Source organism: Theropithecus gelada, chromosome 14 (assembly GCF_003255815.1).
Source record: "Theropithecus gelada isolate Dixy chromosome 14, Tgel_1.0, whole genome shotgun sequence".
Lineage (NCBI taxonomy): Eukaryota > Metazoa > Chordata > Mammalia > Primates > Cercopithecidae > Theropithecus > Theropithecus gelada.
The window spans coordinates 45,035,691-45,054,317 of NC_037682.1; the positions used below are offsets into that span (position 1 = coordinate 45,035,691).

An 18,627-nucleotide genomic window follows, 5' to 3' on the forward strand; every position below is an offset into this window, starting at 1 on the left:
AATTAATTATGAGTGGGTGACAACACGATTAAATATCACCTAAAGTTAAATTAATCTGAGAAACCATATGGCCTCCACAGGAGCTTTGTGAATTGAAACAATATTAAGAAAAGAAGGAAGAAAAGGAGGCTGGGAAGGGATGGAGAGAGAAGGGAAGGAAAAAAATTTTAATAACAATATTTAATATCTTGATTAATCTTATGATTACCAATACTTGAGCCTTTTCAGTATTTACTTACCTATTATAAGACAACTCCATTCAGAAGCATACTGAAGGAACATTCTAATTTACTTTCTTAACAAGCTCCTCTGGTATTCCTATCATCAAGTATTAAGAGAAGATGGCTCAAAGAAAGGCAATGATGATGCTTTCACCGTAACAAAACCCACAGAATTTACCAGAAGGAATTTTTACAATCACCTTACAGGTTAGGCCCAAAGAGATTCACCACTTGCCCAAAATTATATAACTGGTTCCAGACTAGCCAGGATTAGTGATTCTCATATTTACATATTAAGGAAAAAATAAAATAAAAATCTGGGCATAATCTAACTAGAAATATAAAGCAATGTCGTTAACAGTAACATAATTTGCTTCACTGGAAACAAAGTGGTTTTTAGACAAACATTAAATAAACTTTCCAGCACTTGTTTTGCAAATATAAAAACTATGAAGGGCCGGGTGCAGTGGCTCACGCCTGTAATCCCAGCACTTTGGGAGGCCAAGGCAGGCGGATCACAAGGTCAAGAGATCAAGACCATCCTAACCAACATGGTGAAACCCCATCTCTATTAAAAATACAAAAATTAGCTGGGCATGGTGTCGCGTGCCTGTAGTCCTAGCTACTGGGGAGGCTGATGCAGGAGAATCACTTGAACCCGGGAGGCAGAGGTTGCAGTGAGCCGAAATCGCGCCACTGCACTCCAGCCTGGGTGACAGAGTAAGATTCCGTCTCAAAAAAAAAAAAAAAACAAAAAAAAACTATGAAAATCTCCACTATAGTAACATATAAAAAGCATACAAAAAACTTAAATATAAAAAACTGATCAACTATAATTTTTAAATGAAATCATTTATTTGTCTCTGGTGGGAATCAGCACAAACAAACAATTATAAACTTTTCATGAGGTGCAATGCTTTGTCCAAAAAGATCAGAGCACCATATAAATTCTGTCCAATTCAGCCAACTCACAAGTGAAACACTGCTCTTAAAAAAGAGGTATGGAAAATGAAAAGTCAATCCAGATTATATTCCAAACAATACAAAAATCAGGAAAAAGGATTTTTAAAACATAAAGGTTGTTACTGTTGCCATATCATGTAAAGCCCATGAAATAATCTTAGAGAGATGAAAGCCGAATTATAAGAATCTGATACATTATCAACATACATGTTCTCAAAGTAAAAAGAGTGGGAAAAAATCCCCAAGGAAAGGTATGTAAGCGGCAGAGATCATAATATTCCTGATTAAATTAGGGGATTAATTTCCCTTCAGGAAGAACAAACAGAAAATCTGAACTTTTAAGTAACCATGCCAATGTAGAGAGGGAGGAAAAGGCAGAGGGGAAAAGAGAGAGGGAAAATAGAGTAAAGAAAAAATGAAAAAACAAAATGTGTAAGGAAGAAAAGCCAAAAAACACAAATTTCAAACACTCAGGCACATGCACACACAAAGTATAAGATCATTTTTTAAATAACTTAAGCCAATATTAAAACTAATTATAAAATACAAAGTATCTCTTAATGGGGTAAAGTATTAAAAGAAAGCATATAAAATAAGTACTATACTACAATAGTGAACCCTACTTCTTAATGTTCTTAAACTCATTAATTTTCCATTACTGAACACAAACTAGAGTAATAATTAAAAGTGTGCTATGACATGGTGCTTATCTGATACATTTAAAATTCATAGGAATAACTATAAACAAAAAATATGGTTTAAGCAAAATTATCTGAATAAGCAAAATGTAACTAAGCTATGTCATTATAACTAAGCTATGTCATTATAATTAATAACTTTCAATTTTTAAAAAGAGCATATTGAATGACAGCAGCAATCAGCATTTCTGTTATCAGTACTCTGCACCACAGAGAAACATCATAAAAGTCTCCCATGAAATAAAGACAGAAGGTGTTAAATCAATTGCTATCACAATGATGACCCAACAGAGGGTTTCTACTGCCCAAGAACAACATGAAATGTATAATTCTGTAACCTATGCTACTTACCTTGTCTTTGAAGATATGTGGATTCTGGTATATGAAATCTCGGTAGCTTTCTGTTCGTATTTTGTCCTAGGGTGGAGAGATGAAAACGCTGTGTTTATAGGGCAGTCCAAACAAATAAATTTTTTAAGGGCGATATTTGCCATTTTATCACACATTGCTAGTTTCCATAGCAGCTTTTATACCTGGAATACCAAGCTTATTTTTTTTTCCTAAGAAAACAAAAAAGAATAGAAATAGCAACAACACACAAAGAAAATATTTTACGAAGACTGAAACTCAAATAAGACCCAGGTTCTTAAAAATGTGTACATTTTTCTCTTTATGTGCATTATCACCATAAGACTTAGAGTGATAACTGAAGCCAATAAAAGATGAATATGTTTTCTCTTTTCAACAGGGCCTGGAAACTACAGCCTGATTCTCGGCATTACAGCTATATTAAAATAAGGGAGAAGCCAAGTGCAGTGGCTCACGCCTGGAATACTCACTTGAAGCTAGGAGTCTGAGATCAGGCTGGGCAACAAAGTAAGACCCTATCTCCAAAAAAAATAGAAATAAAAGTAAGGGGCTGGGATCGGAGGCTCACGCCTGTCATCCCAGCACTTTGGGAGGCTGAGGTGGGTAGATCACCTGAGGCCAGGAGTTTGAGACCAGCCTGACCAACATGGAGTAACCCTGTCTCTACGAAAAATACAAAATTAGCCAGGTGTGGTGGCACATGCCTGTAATCCCAGCTACTGAGGAGGCTGAGGGAGGAGAATTGCTTGAACCGGGAGGCGGAGGTTGCGGTGAGCTGAGATTGCACCATTGCACTCCAGCCTGGGCCACAAGAGCAAAAATTCCATCTCAAAAACAAAAACAAAAGAAGAAAGGAGATAAAAATAAATAAATGCAAACATTGCAGCTACATACGAAAAATTACACTAAACTGGATACGTTTTTCAAAGAAAGTCATTGATCAGCACCTATCTGATTTACATTCCTGTTTTGTTTGTAAAAATTTCTGTAGTAGGAAACGATGTTTAAAAGCCTGTAAGCCTAAAAGTAAATCATTTGAGCCCTGCAGCCCACATTATAAGGTTCCTACACTCTGGAGTCTCATGTAACCTTGTGACCAAGGCAAGCACGTAACTCTAACATTCATGCTGGTTCATGAATAGAGTTGATTCCCTAGGATGAAACACATTCTGACTGCAAATTAAGCAGTTAGGGGCTCTGCTGTCAAGTTAGTACAACATGACTGTGATAAAAATAAGTATCACAGAATGGGAATTCCAGTTTTAAGTTTCACATCAGGGTGAAAAGAAAATATTACACCAATTGCTACAATATCAAAATTTTATACAAAACATACCCCCAAAACATTTTTATGCCAATTGAGACTTTTTTTAAAGCATAAAAGGAGATCTTAAAGGGCAAGTTGTTTTACTTAAGTACTAGACTAGACCTAAAAAGGGAATTGTCCACAATGAATTACATGTTTTCTGATTACTTCTCACTGCTTTACAAAAAAATTTTAAAATTAGGCTTATTAAATCTTCTCCCGAAGTTACTTTAAGAATTACTAAGATAAATTGGCCGGGCGCGGTGGCTCAAGCCTGTAATCCCAGCACTTTGGGAGGCCGAGGCGGGTGGATCACGAGGTCAGGAGATCGAGACCATCCTGGCTAACATGGTGAAACCCCGTCTCTACTAAAAATACAAAAAAAAAAAAACTAGCCGGGCGTGGTGGCGGGCGCCTGTAGTCCCAGCTACTCGGAGGCTGAGGCGGGAGAATGGCGTGAACCCGGGAGGTGGAGCTTGCAGTGAGCCGAGATCGCGCCACTGCACTGCAGCCTGGGCGACAGAGCGAGACTCCGTCTCAAAAAAAAAAAAAAAAAAAAAAAAGAATTACTAAGATAAATAAATGTATATATAAACTAATCATCTAATTTTAAAACTTTTTTCAAAGCATACCATTTCATACATGTTTACAAATTTTATACTCCTCTGATACTATAACCAGTGATTTTTGCAGAAACAACAAAACTTACAGAGGGTGAACATCAGTCAGGAATGCAGTCACTCAGAAAGCTCTCACAAATCATACTGCCTCACCACTACTTCCACTTAATCAACAGAATTCCAACTGCTGTCCTAACGCCATGCACTGCTACTCAACTAAATTACAATCTTTCATTCTGGCTCTTTCAATATATTCATTTGTTTTTGTTTGTATGCTCATGCTGGTGTAATGAAATCCAAAGTATACAAAACATAGTGCCTTGTATATAGCAGAGCTTCAATTTAGTCACTGAATTTTTGGAAAAAAAAAAAAATCCAATAAATAAGAAAATGTAAGCAAACAAAAGAGTAGCCTTTATAACCATTTCTAAAAATTTATTCTAACAAAGGCTAACATGTCAATACAAAACAACAATAAACAGAAATTTAAAAAAATTTTTATATCAACCTTGAAACTAAGAAAAATAAAATAAAAAAATTACTGCTCCAATACTTAGGAGCAAGATAATATTTTAAGACTAGTAAGATATCAAGAAATTATTCCTGCAAATATAAAGAATGAAGGTAAAGAAAAAAGTTATATACTATAAATTTTACATATACAAGCAACAGTATGTTTTTAATTTACAAGCTCATAAAGGTGGTAGTGCTCACTTGGCAGTCCATGAGACAGGTGCAGATACAATAAAGAGAATGCAGCAAAGAAAAATTACTAAAATTTCACTTTACTAAAGGGCACTATGATCTGTGATAAATGTACAACAGAATGAATAATGTTGATCTTAAAGAAGACTGATGCATTTCGGATTTACAGTAGTAGTCAATGATGACTCTTCTTGAAAAAGATAAAGTGGCAAGGAATTTTGAAAGTTCATGTAATTTATCCCTCTATCAATTATATCTCTGTAATTCAAGAAAGGTATCTTCGTCTCATCTAAAGAAATAAGATCACAAGCTATTTTTTTAAAAATTATAATCAAAACATGTACCAAAAATAGTGTCATGAAAAGACATGAAGCCAAGCAACAAAAAACCCGAATTATACTCTCTAAAAACAAGGCCGATTCCAACCACAAAAATATGTCCTGCAAATATGATTTCTCAATTTTAAATGAGTTACAAAAATTAGGTAAGATTCTAGTGGTAATATACCTTGAACAGTTTATGTGTGCTAAGAATCATTCTGATAAGAAACGAGAAATAAAGCTGTGATATAAGGCATGCTTCCCATTCATTCACAGCACATAACTTGGCAAAATGCAAATGTATAAACAGTTCTTTTTGAATCAACTATCCATATGTCCTATAGACATTTAATAGAATCATTTCCAAGGGGAGGATATTACACTGCACAAGAACTAAAGGAAGCTAGGGCACACAGAATGATATTTAAGTGATTCTCTCAAAGGGAAAAGGTGACACTGGAAACTTCAAGTTGGAACTTCTTAAATCTGTATGTACATCGAAAGGAGTTAAAGGTACCAGACCAGGTGTGAAATCTTATGGTTACTGACATATAGATACAAGTGTCCAGGATAAAGATTTGTAAATGGTCAGGACTTAAACTAAATTTCCCTGATGATTGTACTCACAACCCTCAACACTCTACTGAAAGTTTCAGTAACCTTTAACCTGTCTGAAAAGCCCAACACAATTTCCATACCAAAGGAATGAAAGGTTTATGGTATTTAATGGGATGATTTAAAATGACAAACATGGCTCTAGATAAACTTCTTTAAAGAAAATATTCTAAACATAAAAAAATTAATAAAGAAAATGAAGCAAGTCAATTTCTTTTCAACGAATTCACTGAGACTCAAAATAATGTATTACTTATAATAACGTATCTATTATTTATAATGCTATGCCATTACCCAAGTGACAACGAAAAGCACAACCACGACATGTAATTAGTAATGACATGACAATGTTTTAAAAGACCCCACATAAGTACAATTATCAATTACCAAACTTCTATTCTGTGATCCGGCAAAACCGAATCAACAAAATATATACATGTTATCAAATATCCCTGGTTAGCTTAAATGCCTGTGCTTCAGGGAAACCATAAAATAAAACAATCTCTGGAGGAAGGATTTAGAAAGGGATATTTTGTTTGTTGGTTTTAAGAATAGGTAACGGTGGCATCTAAAATTCAGAGATAAACATCTAAACTTTCAATGTTTACGTTCCAACATTTATTTTACTCTACGTAGATATTCTAAATTTCACTGAACTAAAAATTACATCTTCCTATTTTACAATCTATAATACTTAATAAAATGTATAATTATAAAGTATAGCTAGAAATCAACTTTTATTTACATGGATATTACCGTTATAAAAATTAAAACCAGCCAGATTTAAATACAGTCACGTGTTGCTTCATGCTAGGGATACTTCTGAGAAATGTGTTGTGTGAACATCACAGAGCATACTTCACAAATGGAGATGGTATATAGCCTACTACACACCTAGGCTCTGTAAGATAGCCTATTACTCCTAGGCTACAAACCTGTACAGCATGTCACTGTACTGAATACTGTAGGCAACTATAACACAATGGTATTTTTGTGTCTAAGCATATCTAAACATAGAAAAGGTACAGTAAAAATATGGCATTATAGTCTCATGGCGGCACCATCACATCAGTCTGATTGACTGAAACATTAGTATGCAGTGCATGACTGTATCTAATTTGACCAATTCAGGAAATACTCCTGTATGTCAATGATTTCAATGGTAAAAAAGTTACCATAATAATTGTGAGATTTATAATTAAACTTTATATCAAAGAATTATTATTGGCCCAAACAAAAGTCAGTATGGCTATTTATAACACTGAAATTAATCATTTCCTATATATATTAAAAGGTAAATATATAATTTAATCCATCTAATTGTTCCTATTTAATAGTTGCCTTTGAGAAGACTAAAATTGCCAAGTTTTTCCAATATTTTAAGGAAAAAGTGATTTCATAAAAAGATTAATAATGATTTTAAATGGAATCTACAAATGACTGATGCCTCTGTAATCTTTTCTTCTTCTTTCCTTTTTTTTTTTTTGGTAGACAGGGTCTCACTACATTGCCCAGGCTGGTCTCGAACTCCTGGAATCAAGCAGTCCTCCTGCCTTGGGCTCCCAAAGTGCTGGTATTACAGGCATGTGCCACCGTGCCCAGTCTTGTAATATTTTCAACCCAAGATGAGCTATCAAGCACCAAAGAGGTGTTTAAAAAGCAGTTCTCCCCACCCAAAAAAAGGAGGTCTCCTACAGTGTACATATATATTAAGAAAGAACCTGTTCTATTTTTCCTTTAGTATGGATTTGGCACATTTGTGTTCTTTTCTAACCTTTAGCATTTCTTCATGTATCCCATAATGCCCGTATGAGCTGAAATAAACACCGTCCTCATCCTCCTGGAGGTCCGCAATGATACTAGTAGATGACGAGCAGGTTCTGACATCTGCGTTCATCACAAAATCCTGAGCAAATTGTCTGTAATCAATTTGAAATACACCCTTGAGACAGGTTTATTGGACCATGAATAAAGGAAAGGCTAGAGGTTGAAGAAGAGGAAAGAGGAGGCAGTACAGTGTGATGAGCCTTCTAAATCACATTCTACCTTGAACAACTGAAAGCTCCCCCTGCTGGATCTGAAGCAACGGCAATATTCAAAAACAATTTTATGCACTCCTTCTACAAACCACAAAAGCAATGCCAACTGCAGATTATCCTCTTTATGTCTTTCAACTGAACAAAATAAGCATATTACTTTTATTATCCTCTATTATTTCTATTGTTTTAAAATCCTTTTTTAGCAACTGGATCAATGTCGTGTATTTCAGCTCTATTAATATTCTTTAAAACCATATTATTTCTTGGAAGTGTTATATAAGCAGAAAGTAGACCCAAATAGATAATTATTTATATACACCAACACCACCCACTCCAGCTCTAAAACTCAGATCCCTCTCAGATCATGACATATTAGGAATCCATAAGGTATACAAAAGGGAGAAGTCCAAAGGGGCAAAAGGTAAAGTTGGTGTTGGTTGCTTGGTTACCTAGCATAAAAATTCTGAAACAGAGAAGAGGAACTACAATTGGTTCTACTATCTTTCCCGCTGAACATACATTCTGGCAAATCATCAAATAGGTACTTAGGCAACAGCAAACAGCTTACAAATCCAACAGGAAGGCCTGTGAGGTATACTTGTTAGAAATGCAGAATCTCAGGCCCTGTTCTCAATCTCCTGAATCAGAATTTACATTTTAACAGGATCCCAATTGATTCCTATGCACATTAAACTTTGAAAAGTACTACACCAGTACAATGCTAATTTATTCACTGGAAAAAACTGTCACTGTGTATCTGGTTTTCTGGATTCATACTACACCATAATTACATTTTGATTCTTCCCACACCCACCCCCCACACACAAGACAAAGTCTTGCTCTGTTGCCCAGGTTGGAGTACAGTGGCATGATCTCGGCTCACTGTAACCTCCACTTCCCGGATTCAAGCAATTCTCCCGTCTCAGCCTCCCAAGTAGCTGAGATTATAGGCATGCACCACCACACCCCAGCTAATTTTTGTATTTTTAGTAGAGATGGGGTTTCACCATGTTGGCCAGACTGGTCTCAAACTCCTGACCTAATGATCCACCCACCTTGGCCTCCCAAAGTGCTGAGATTACAGATGTGAGCCACTGCAGCCTACATTTTGATTTTTTAAAAATAAAAACTTCAACCCTGTATTTTCCCCAAACCTCAAAAAGATTAATCGTTCCACTTTAAAAAACTAAGATAGAAAAAGTAAAATGGAGAAATCAACTGCAAACAGGAAAACGGAAAGGAAGGCAATAAAAAACAAAAACATTCATGAGGACAACATTTGTCAGAACATATCAGAATAGGTAAAACCATAAGACTTTATATTAATTAACGATATCCATAATGTATAAAAATGCTACGTATCTTTAACTGTATGAAGATAAAATATCTACATTGTACTTTCCAGTATATGAAATGTTCTATATTCTACTTTGCCATTGGTTGTATTATTTTGGAGATCTAAACAATTAATTTTGCAAGATTGATAAATTACTTCATTTTTTGTAGATCCTCACGTGCTCTAGCCAATTCGGCTTCAGCAGACAGTGCCCTGGCTTCCATACGTTTCAATTTTTCAACAACAGATGTATTTTCACTGAGTCCATTGGGGTATGAGAAGGGTACTGACACCGGTTCATAAAGATCTTCCACATCTAAAGAAATAAATGGACATTATCATCAGGCCATCTTATAACAACAAAACAAGTATAAATATGTTAGGAATAAATATGCCCTAAGTTTCTACTATGTGGCCAATTGAGAAAGATTAGTGAAAGTACTTTTAATTGAATATTAATCATCTTGGCTTTGCACAGTGGCTTACGCCTATAATCCCAGCATTTTGCAAGGCCGAGGCAGGCAGATCACTTGAGGCCAAGAGTGATCAAGACAAGCCTGGCCAATTTGGTGAAACCTTGTCTCTACTAAAAAAAAAAAAAAAAAATACAAAAAATTAGCCAGGCCTGGTGGTGCGGGCCTGTGGTCCCAGCTACTTGGGAGACTGAGGCAGGATAATTGCTTGAACCTCAGAAGTGGAGGTTGCAGTGAGCTGAGATCGCACCACTGTACTCCAACCTGGGGAATACAGTGAGACTCGGTCTTAAAAATAATAATAATAAATATTTATCATCTAAACTATTTCAGTTTGAATTCAAAGAGCATGCTGTTAGTCTAAGTTTTTCATTAGCTGGCTCAACTGAACATATATTTAAATATTAATTATACTCAACCAAATCCAGGAAGAAAAAAGTAGAAAGAAAAAACCTAATATTTATTGATCAGCAGGTATCTTTCAAGTACATCATTACATCTCGTTTTATTCTCAAAACACAGTAAAGATGTATTTATCCCTCTTTGAGGCATGGAAAAAATAAATTTCAGAGAAATTAAGTGACTATCCCAAAGTTATATATCTGTTTATGGAAGAACTAAGATTTAAACTCACACCTGCATTCCCAGCCCATGTTCTTGCCATTACACAAAGCCACCTCCTAGCCTGTGTCCTTATTGTAGCAGGTATTAAATTCAGATATTGCTTAAGGGAAATCCTGCCATATATGACAATATGAATGAACGTGGAGGACATTATGTGAAGCAAAATAAGACAGACACAAACAGACAAACACTGTGTGATCTCACTTTTGTGTGGAATTAAAAAAAAAAACTCACAGAAGCAGAGAGTGAAATGGCGGTGGAAATGAGGAGATGTTGGTCAAAGTGTACACACTTTCAGCTACAACACGAATAAGTTATGGGCATCTGCCTATGGTAAAGTGACTATAGTTAAAAATGCCACACTGTATACTTGAAATTTGCAGACAGTAGATCTTAGCTGTTCTCAACACAAAAATAAAAAATGGAATGTGAGGTGATGATGTTAATCAGCTTGGTTACAGTAATCACTTCACAAAGTATATGCAAATCAAATCGTCATATTGTATACTTGAAATGTACAAAATTTTCACTTATCAATTATACCTGAATAAAACTGGAGGAAAAAAAAACATTCCTAAGGACAGTGTGCAAAGAATTCTACACACTAATTTTTCATCCTGGGCAAGGTGGAATGAAATCTATATACTAAAGTCTTATTGCTGATATTATTAAATATCCTAATTCCTAGTATTTTTAAATTATTGATTTAATTTTAATTTCACTATATTTAATTTTAATTTCACTTCTCTGCAAAGATAAGTTAATATATGTAGTTTGTGAATTTCACAAAATCAATGTCCATTTACTGGTCTAACTTTCAGATCAACTTAAGGCAGGAAGTAGTGCAAATATTACCTTTTCCCCTCAGGATAGCACGGGAAGAAATGTGACTTTGTAAACATTCCTATTCATTTTTCAGTTGTGAAGACACTTCTTCAGAGTTAGGACAAAACAGCTAAGCCTAACGAATGCCTAATACTATAAGAGACTACAGCCTAAGTTGAATTCTTGTTATAAAAGCAGTGCAGGGTGTCACTAACTTCTAATCACTCTGGTAGAATATTGAGTCACTGAGGTTTAAAAACTGCATTCATTCACTATCTAATTCACCAAAAATTAATGAACACAACAAAATATTTCCAAATTATATAAGGCTGCTTTACTGTGTTTTCTACTTCCTACTACAAACCTCATTTTGTATTTTGATTTCAAAATTCTTCAAACTGGTCATTTTCTGTTTTGCTTTCTGCTGCAATAAAAATTGTCATAATAAAAACTTTTTAATTTTAAGAATATGCAGATAATTATATATTAAAGATTAAACTTAGAGATTTGAAAAAGAGAAAGGATTTAGTTAATATTAAGATTCCTAACTACAATTTGCTAGAATTCAAAAGCCTAAACCATATTCAGAAAGACAAATTTCCACGTCTACCTTCTGTCTCAGGATGTTCAAATCACCTGGATACTTCTTTCAGGCAGAGAAGAATTACTGCAAAAGTTGGCCAATATTTCAGTAAAATATAACAATTATAAATGTGTATAAACCTCACATAAGAGCTCCAAAATAAATGAAGCAATTAAAGGCAAAAACAGACAATCCTTTGATCACAGAGTATTTGGTTTTTTTAGACAGAGTCTTGCTCTGTCACCTGTATCCCAGGTTCAAGAGATTCTCCTGCCTCAGCCTCCCAGTAGCTGGGACTACAGGTGCCCGCCACCATACCCGGCTAACTTTTTGTATTTTTAGTAAAGATGGGGTCTCACTGTGTTAGCAAGGATGGTCTCGATCTCCTGACCTCGTGATCTGCCCATAGCCTCCCAAAGTGCTGGGATTATAGGCATGAGCCACTGTGCCTGGCCGACTATTAGTTTTTAAGCAACTTAACTTTTCTATTGAAACCAACTACGTGATGAGGCATTTAGAGAATTTTAAAAAGCATGTCTTTTCCTAAAACACTTTACCTCCATTTTGCCATAACAAATGGCCTTATGTTAATTAAAGTAGATACACTTATGTTCATCTTACCAAATTGAAGTAAAAGGTCATCTTCTAATACTGGCTTCAAATATTCTTCTTTCTCCCAAGGCACTGGGTTGTATACGGAATTCATGTACTCAACTGTAGGATTCTGGATATAAAATTAATTTCATGTTTTTTTCATTAATCACAAAATCTCCTTAGTAAAAACTACAGAATTAAACAAAGGAAATTATGTTTGCATTACACAAAATCAGTATGTCTCTAAAAAGTCTGTACATGCCTGTCATTTCATTAACTTGCTGGATGATTGCTTAATCAGTAGTTTCAACGCAGAGTTTTTTTTACTGTTTGGATTTGGGGAAAGTGTTGTCATGTCATTAAACATTCACTTAAGTAGGACAAAAAAAACACAAAGTATTTGAAAAAAACAGAAAAAAGAGCAACCAAAATACTTAAAATCACATTAGAAATTATTTCTGATTTTACAGATCCTGTCCATCAGTATTTCCCTTTATCTGACACTGAATTACTTTTTCACATACACGGATTCATCTCTTAGACGCAGTGAAAATAGTATTTGTTAGTTATGGTAGACACTTACATGGTGCTTTCTGCTGTGCTAGTTCCTAATGTCCATGATTCCCCAATATAATGAGTACCGAATTTAATGCAGTTCCTCATATTCTTTTAAATAATCAGTACACTGACAGTCACTGTAGCATTTCTTTAATTTCTAAACAAAATTGTAAATTAAGCTGTCAACTTACCTTAAGTCTAATAAAATTTATTAGCTTAATGTATCCATAAAATTCAAGTCCTAAAGGGGGAAAAAAGATAATACACCTATTTTAACATAAGGAGTTTTGTTTAACTGACCCGTTCTATAAAGACTTCTCTGATTAAACAATAAAATACTTCTGACCTCTAAATTACTACTTATATTTTGAATTTTATTAAGAATTAGAAGTAGTAATACGACAATACTTCTGTATTGAGAAGCAGCCATAGAAGACAAATTAAAGTTTTTGTAGTATTTCTAAAAAGATGGGAAATTGATTTTTAAAATTCTGCTCCTCCTTTGTCAGAACAACACAAATCTGGAAAATTAGGTCCGACATTTTACCAAGTATTTGGCAATTGATATCAGAGCTGAAAGTTTTAAATCCCTAATTTTTATGGTGTGTATCAAATTATAATTTTGCCAGGACATGGTATATACTAGCTTCTACATGAAGTTAAATGATGCAAACCCAATAAGGCTTGTTATCTGGTTCTCATATCTTTCCAGAAATTAAGCAGCATTTAAAACAAAGGAAAGCAGTAATATATCCAACCAACCAATTATTTGTCATAAAACTGTTATGAGAAAGCTTTAATAGTATACAAACCCCCTATATTGGTAAGTGAAAAAAAAAAACAAAACATAATTCTATCTCAAGTATGATTCTAATACTTTAGAAATGCAACATTAAAAACGTTAAGGCTGGGCACAGTGGCTCATGCCTGTAATCCCAGCACTTTGGGAGGCCAAGACGGGTGGATCACCTGAGGTCGGGAGTTTGAGACTAGCCTGACCAACATGGAGAAACCCTGTCTTTACTAAAAATACAAAATTAGCCAGTGTGGTGGAGCATGCCTATAATCCCAACTACACGGGAGGCTGAGGGAGGAGAATCACTTGAACCCAGGACGCGGAGGTTGCGGTGAGCCGAGATCACGCCATTGCACTCCAGCCTGGGCAACAAGAGCGAGACTCCGTCTCAGAAAAAACAAAAACAAAAACAAAAACAAAAACAAAAAGCATTAAAAAATGAGGCTGTCATTTATGCCTTACAAAAGTACTTGCACCTGAATTTATGATTTATGAACATGTGATACCACATATTTATCTGACACTGAAACATGTTAGTATTTGCTATTCTTCAATAATGTCCCTTCTTAGTTGTCAACAAATATAGGGACCAAAACACCTATTCTGTATTTTTTTTTTTTGTGAGACGGAGTCTCAGTCTGTCACCCAGGCTGGAGTGCAGTGGTATGATCTCAGCTCACTGCAACCTCTGCCTCCCGGGTTCAAGTGATTCTCCTGCCTCAGCCTCCCAAGTAGCTGGGACTACAGGCACGTGCCACCATGCCTGGCTAATTTTTTGAATTTTTAGTAGAGTAGGGGTTTCACTGGGTTAGCCAGGATGGTCTCGATCCCCTGACTTTGTGATCCACCCACCTCGGCCTCCCAAAGTGCTGGAATCACAGGCGTGAGCCACCGCACCTGGCCTATTTAATTTAATTAATTTTATAGCTCTTCTATATCCATTTAAAGAAGTGGAAGTCCTTAATCGTAAGGCAAGTGTGTTTAAATAAAAGTTTCAATAGAAACATCACCTGAGTACTTTGCATATTAACCTTAACTTCATCACTTTTTCCAGTCTCTACCAAACTTTGTATAAAACTCAGTCTCATAGGCTGTGAAGTTGTCATTCTTCGAGCTGATTGTCTTTTTTCAAATGAACTGCCTCCTTTTTCAAGTCCTACATCTACACTTGCTCTCCCTAAATCTAATATGTAATCACATAAAATGTAAAAATGTAATCACATGCCAAATCTGTTTTTTAGTTGAAAAGCTAATATAAGCTTAAATATAGTGAATCTTGTCTAGAAGAGTGACTTATTCATCTTTTCTCAAGGACTGCTTGTCAAAAAAACTCCATTTCCACAAGATAAGATGTTGCTATATGATTTGCCATATTAAACTCATACAGAAAAGGGTCTGAAAAACTATAAAATCTGAACTTATATTTCACAACCTTCTTTTTTTTTTTTTTTTGAGAAGAGTCTCACTGTCACCCAGGCTGCAGTGCAGTGATGCCATCTCAGCTCACCGCTACCTCCACCTCCCGTGTTTAAGCAATTCACCTGCCTCAGTCTTCTGAGTAGCTGGGATTATAGGTGTGCATCACCACACCCAGATAACTTTTGTATTTTAGTAGAGATGGGGTTTCACCATGTTGGCCAGGCTGGTCTTGAACTCCTGACCTAAAGTGACCACCCACCTCAGCCTCCCAAAGTGCTGGGATGACAGGTGTGAGCCTCCATACCTGGCCAAATTTCACAACTTAAATTGCCTTTATTCTAAAAAACACTCACCATGTTTATGAACCATGCTGTCAATATTAAATTGATGCTCAGACTTACAGTGTGAAAATGTTTCTTCGGCAGATGTGAATAACCTGAAAAATTAAGCAATAGCTTCATGGACTAGCCCCCCAAGAAGTCTAAATACTGATTTCATGCTACATATACACTTTTTTTTTTTTTTACTCTGCTGGTTTCTAGTTTTATTTCCAATTAAGAAAAACAAACAGACTTGTATCTGAAAGGAAGGGAACCCAGCATTTCTAAAGGGAATTAGTACTTCTGAGTCCCATTTTACACCTAAAACCAATTATCGTTTAAACATCAAGGTGAATTTATTTGTCAAATAATGTCACTGATTTTATCAACAAGCTTTTAAGAGCGTTCCCTTTGATAGAGTCTGTTTCTCTCAAGTCACACAATTTCTCTACTTGAGATTCTTCTCTCCTCTAAGTGTCAACTCTGCTTTCAGAGGCTTTGAACTGGCACAGCTCAAACTGCTTTTAGAAATAAAGCAAAAAATGTAATTTTACAGCTGGCATACTCCCAAAATGTCTTATTTCAAAAGTGATCTTGTAGTGTTCCCGACGTACTTGCATTATAGACACTGTGAGGATCAAGCCTCTTTGTTACGTGACATGCAAATCTGAAGGACACTTAAAGAGGAATACACAGCAGAGAAGCTGCATACCTTATCTATATTCCTAACACATGTGGAGCATTAGTTTTCAACAAATGTTTACCAAGATAGGTTATTTGGAGTATTTATGGAGGCTATCACAGCCACTGCACCACTGGTGCTCAATAAATACTGTATGACAACTAGAATATATACAGGCATTCTATCTACCCAATGGGGCTACAGATGAGAACACTAACACACCACCAATCAGCACCACGCCCAGATACAGGGAACACTGAAAAAAAGTATTAAAGTAACGCTGGCCAATGCCAGCCAGGCCTCTTTCCTGCCTATTTGCCTAGGACAGCAGCCAAAGCTTCCCAAGACTAATAGGCAGAATTTTAAGTGGCAGGAATGTGAGTTTGGAAATAAGCACACCACAGCTTTGTGACCTTGAGCAAATTACTGATACTGCAGTCTCTTTTTCTCTAAGTGAAAAATCCTACTTAAGGAAGGTGAACTTCCTTCTTAGGCTATGTAAACCGCTCAAATGTAACAGGAATGTTTCACCTGAGAAGCTCCCTACTTGTTAAATAATTAGCATGGTAAAGCTGGAAGGCTCCGTAGGGATTATCTAGTTCAGTGTGGCTCCCAAATTTGTTACTCATTTAGTAACTCGTTAGTAACTTCACTGTTACTTCTGATCTTGTTCTCACAAAACAGAATATTCCCAGACCCCATCCCTGATTTAGAAGGATTCAGGTGCAGAGTTCAGTATCATTTTGTTGTTGTTTTTTCAGCGTTTCAAGCGACAAGATTAGGGAACCACAGATTCAATGCACTACTAGTCAAAAGCTGGTAGTACAACCGGCCTTCCAGTTCATGGTTCCCACTTTCTACTACTGAGGGTCCTCCTTCTCCACAAGCCCTCACCCCAGACCAGTGTTCCAGAATTCAAAGACAGGCCACTCTGGCTCGCCTCCTGCCCGAAGTCGTTCCTGGGCACACAGACCCACGCGCCTGGGCACACTAGGGCAGGGGCCAGGCGCTGAGGTGGACGAACCTGTTACAGAACAGGCAGGGGGTCTGTTGCTTGTCGTGGGGGAGATCAGCATCGTCCTCATCCTCCCAGGCAGCCTCGTCCCCGCTGTCCGACAGTTCTGGCGGGTCCTCCTCATCCTCCACAGCGCCCCGGCCGCCTAACACACGCACATGAATCAGATCGGCCTCGGACACCAGTGCGGCCCGGGGGCTCGAGGAGCAAGTGAGGATGGGCTCTCCCCCGCCCCGTCCACCCGCAGCCCTCACTCAGCACCTCCTCCGTGCTCCCTGCGAGCCCCCAACCCCGCCCGGGCCGGACCCGTGTCCCGGAGGGTCTTCCACCGGCCCCACAGCGGCACAGTCTGGGGCCGGGCGAGCTGGGTGCTGAGGGGCCAGGGTACCCACCGGTAGCGCCTGACGCTAACGAGCACATGGCTGTGGTACCCCGAGAGCCCGGCGTGCCTAGGGGCGGGGACCAGGATGGGCAACGAGCGCGCGCAGCGGCCTTAGCGCGAGCACAAGCGCGAGCCCGCGGCGGGATCGGGTCTCCGGGAACTTCGCAGATAGCCGGGAACATCTGAGCGCGCACGCGCTTCCGGCCTCGAGGCGCCGTGTGGGTCACGTGAGGTGGGGGCGGGGCGACAGCGGGGGCTCCGCCTCCTCCCGTCGCAGGGTTGACGCATGCGCGATGAGGAGGCGCGCTGATGACGGTTAATGTTGCGGCCCAGGAGGTGACTTCTCTCTTCCTTGGGTTGCGGCAGGCGTTAGTGGGAGGTCCCGGCTCGCTGCTCTGAGCCCCGAGGCAGAGAGACGTCGCAGCGGTTTTGCTGTTGGCATCCTGTCCTCTGTGCGCCCCTTTTTCCTGGGATGAGCGGTTAGCGGAGGGGCGATCGGCCCATGACGCCCTCTGGTGGCGGAGGAGGCCAAACGCTGAAGGCTCGGCTGGTTTCTGGGCTCCCAGGTCCTGGAGGGGGTGCAACTGGCGAGAGGGAACGAACTGCATGGGCCAGCGTGGGTCTACTGCAGGGACAGATAGGCGTCAAACCCCCCAAAACGGATTTTAATCTTTGGTTAAGTGAGAACGTGAACTCTAGAGGCAGTCTTCTGTGTTTGAATCCTACCCATGTCACTTTGTAATTACGATCTTGGGCAAGTTACTTCACCTCTCTCTGCCTCAGTTTCATCAAATACAAAACAAGGATAATAACCGCACTTGGGCCGGGCACGGTGGCTCATGTCTGTAGTCCCAGCACTTTGGGATGCTGAAGCGGGCAGATCACCTGAGGTCAGCAGTTCGAGACCAGCCTGGCCAACATGGTGAAACCTTGTTGCTACTAAAAATACAAAAATTAACCGGGTGTGGTGGCACGTGCCTGCAATCCCAGCTACTTGGGAGGGTGAGGCAGGAGAACTGCTTGACCCGGGAGGCTGACCTTGTAGTGAGCCGAGATTGTGTCACTGCACTCCAGCCTGGGCAACAGGGCAAGACTTCATCTTAAAAAAAAAAACCCTGCACTAACCTCAGGACTACAGTAAGGATAAAGCGAGATAATACATGT

General features: G+C 38.1%; 1 protein-coding gene across 3 annotated transcripts in view; it reads right to left on the reverse strand.

Annotated features, from left to right (window-relative positions):
• Window positions 1-17,692, reverse strand: part of PRMT3 (protein arginine methyltransferase 3) — a 135,598-nt gene extending 117,906 nt beyond the window's left edge. Inside the window, exons 1-8 of one of the 3 annotated variants that reach the window (XM_025355885.1) lie at window positions 17,474-17,686; window positions 17,091-17,226; window positions 15,418-15,500; window positions 13,041-13,090; window positions 12,319-12,421; window positions 9,349-9,508; window positions 7,592-7,736; window positions 2,234-2,299 (exon numbers count right to left, since the gene is read on the reverse strand). In XM_025355885.1, coding sequence (XP_025211670.1) covers window positions 2,234-2,299; window positions 7,592-7,736; window positions 9,349-9,508; window positions 12,319-12,421; window positions 13,041-13,090; window positions 15,418-15,500; window positions 17,091-17,226; window positions 17,474-17,645 — 915 coding nt within the window. In that variant the 5' untranslated portion in view covers window positions 17,646-17,686. Of the gene's footprint in view, window positions 1-2,233; window positions 2,300-7,591; window positions 7,737-9,348; window positions 9,509-12,318; window positions 12,422-13,040; window positions 13,091-15,417; window positions 15,501-17,090; window positions 17,227-17,473 lie in introns of all 3 variants that reach the window. The other 2 variants (XM_025355887.1, XM_025355886.1) reach the window with 2 other exon arrangements.
• Between the last annotated feature and the right edge of the window lie 935 nt (window positions 17,693-18,627).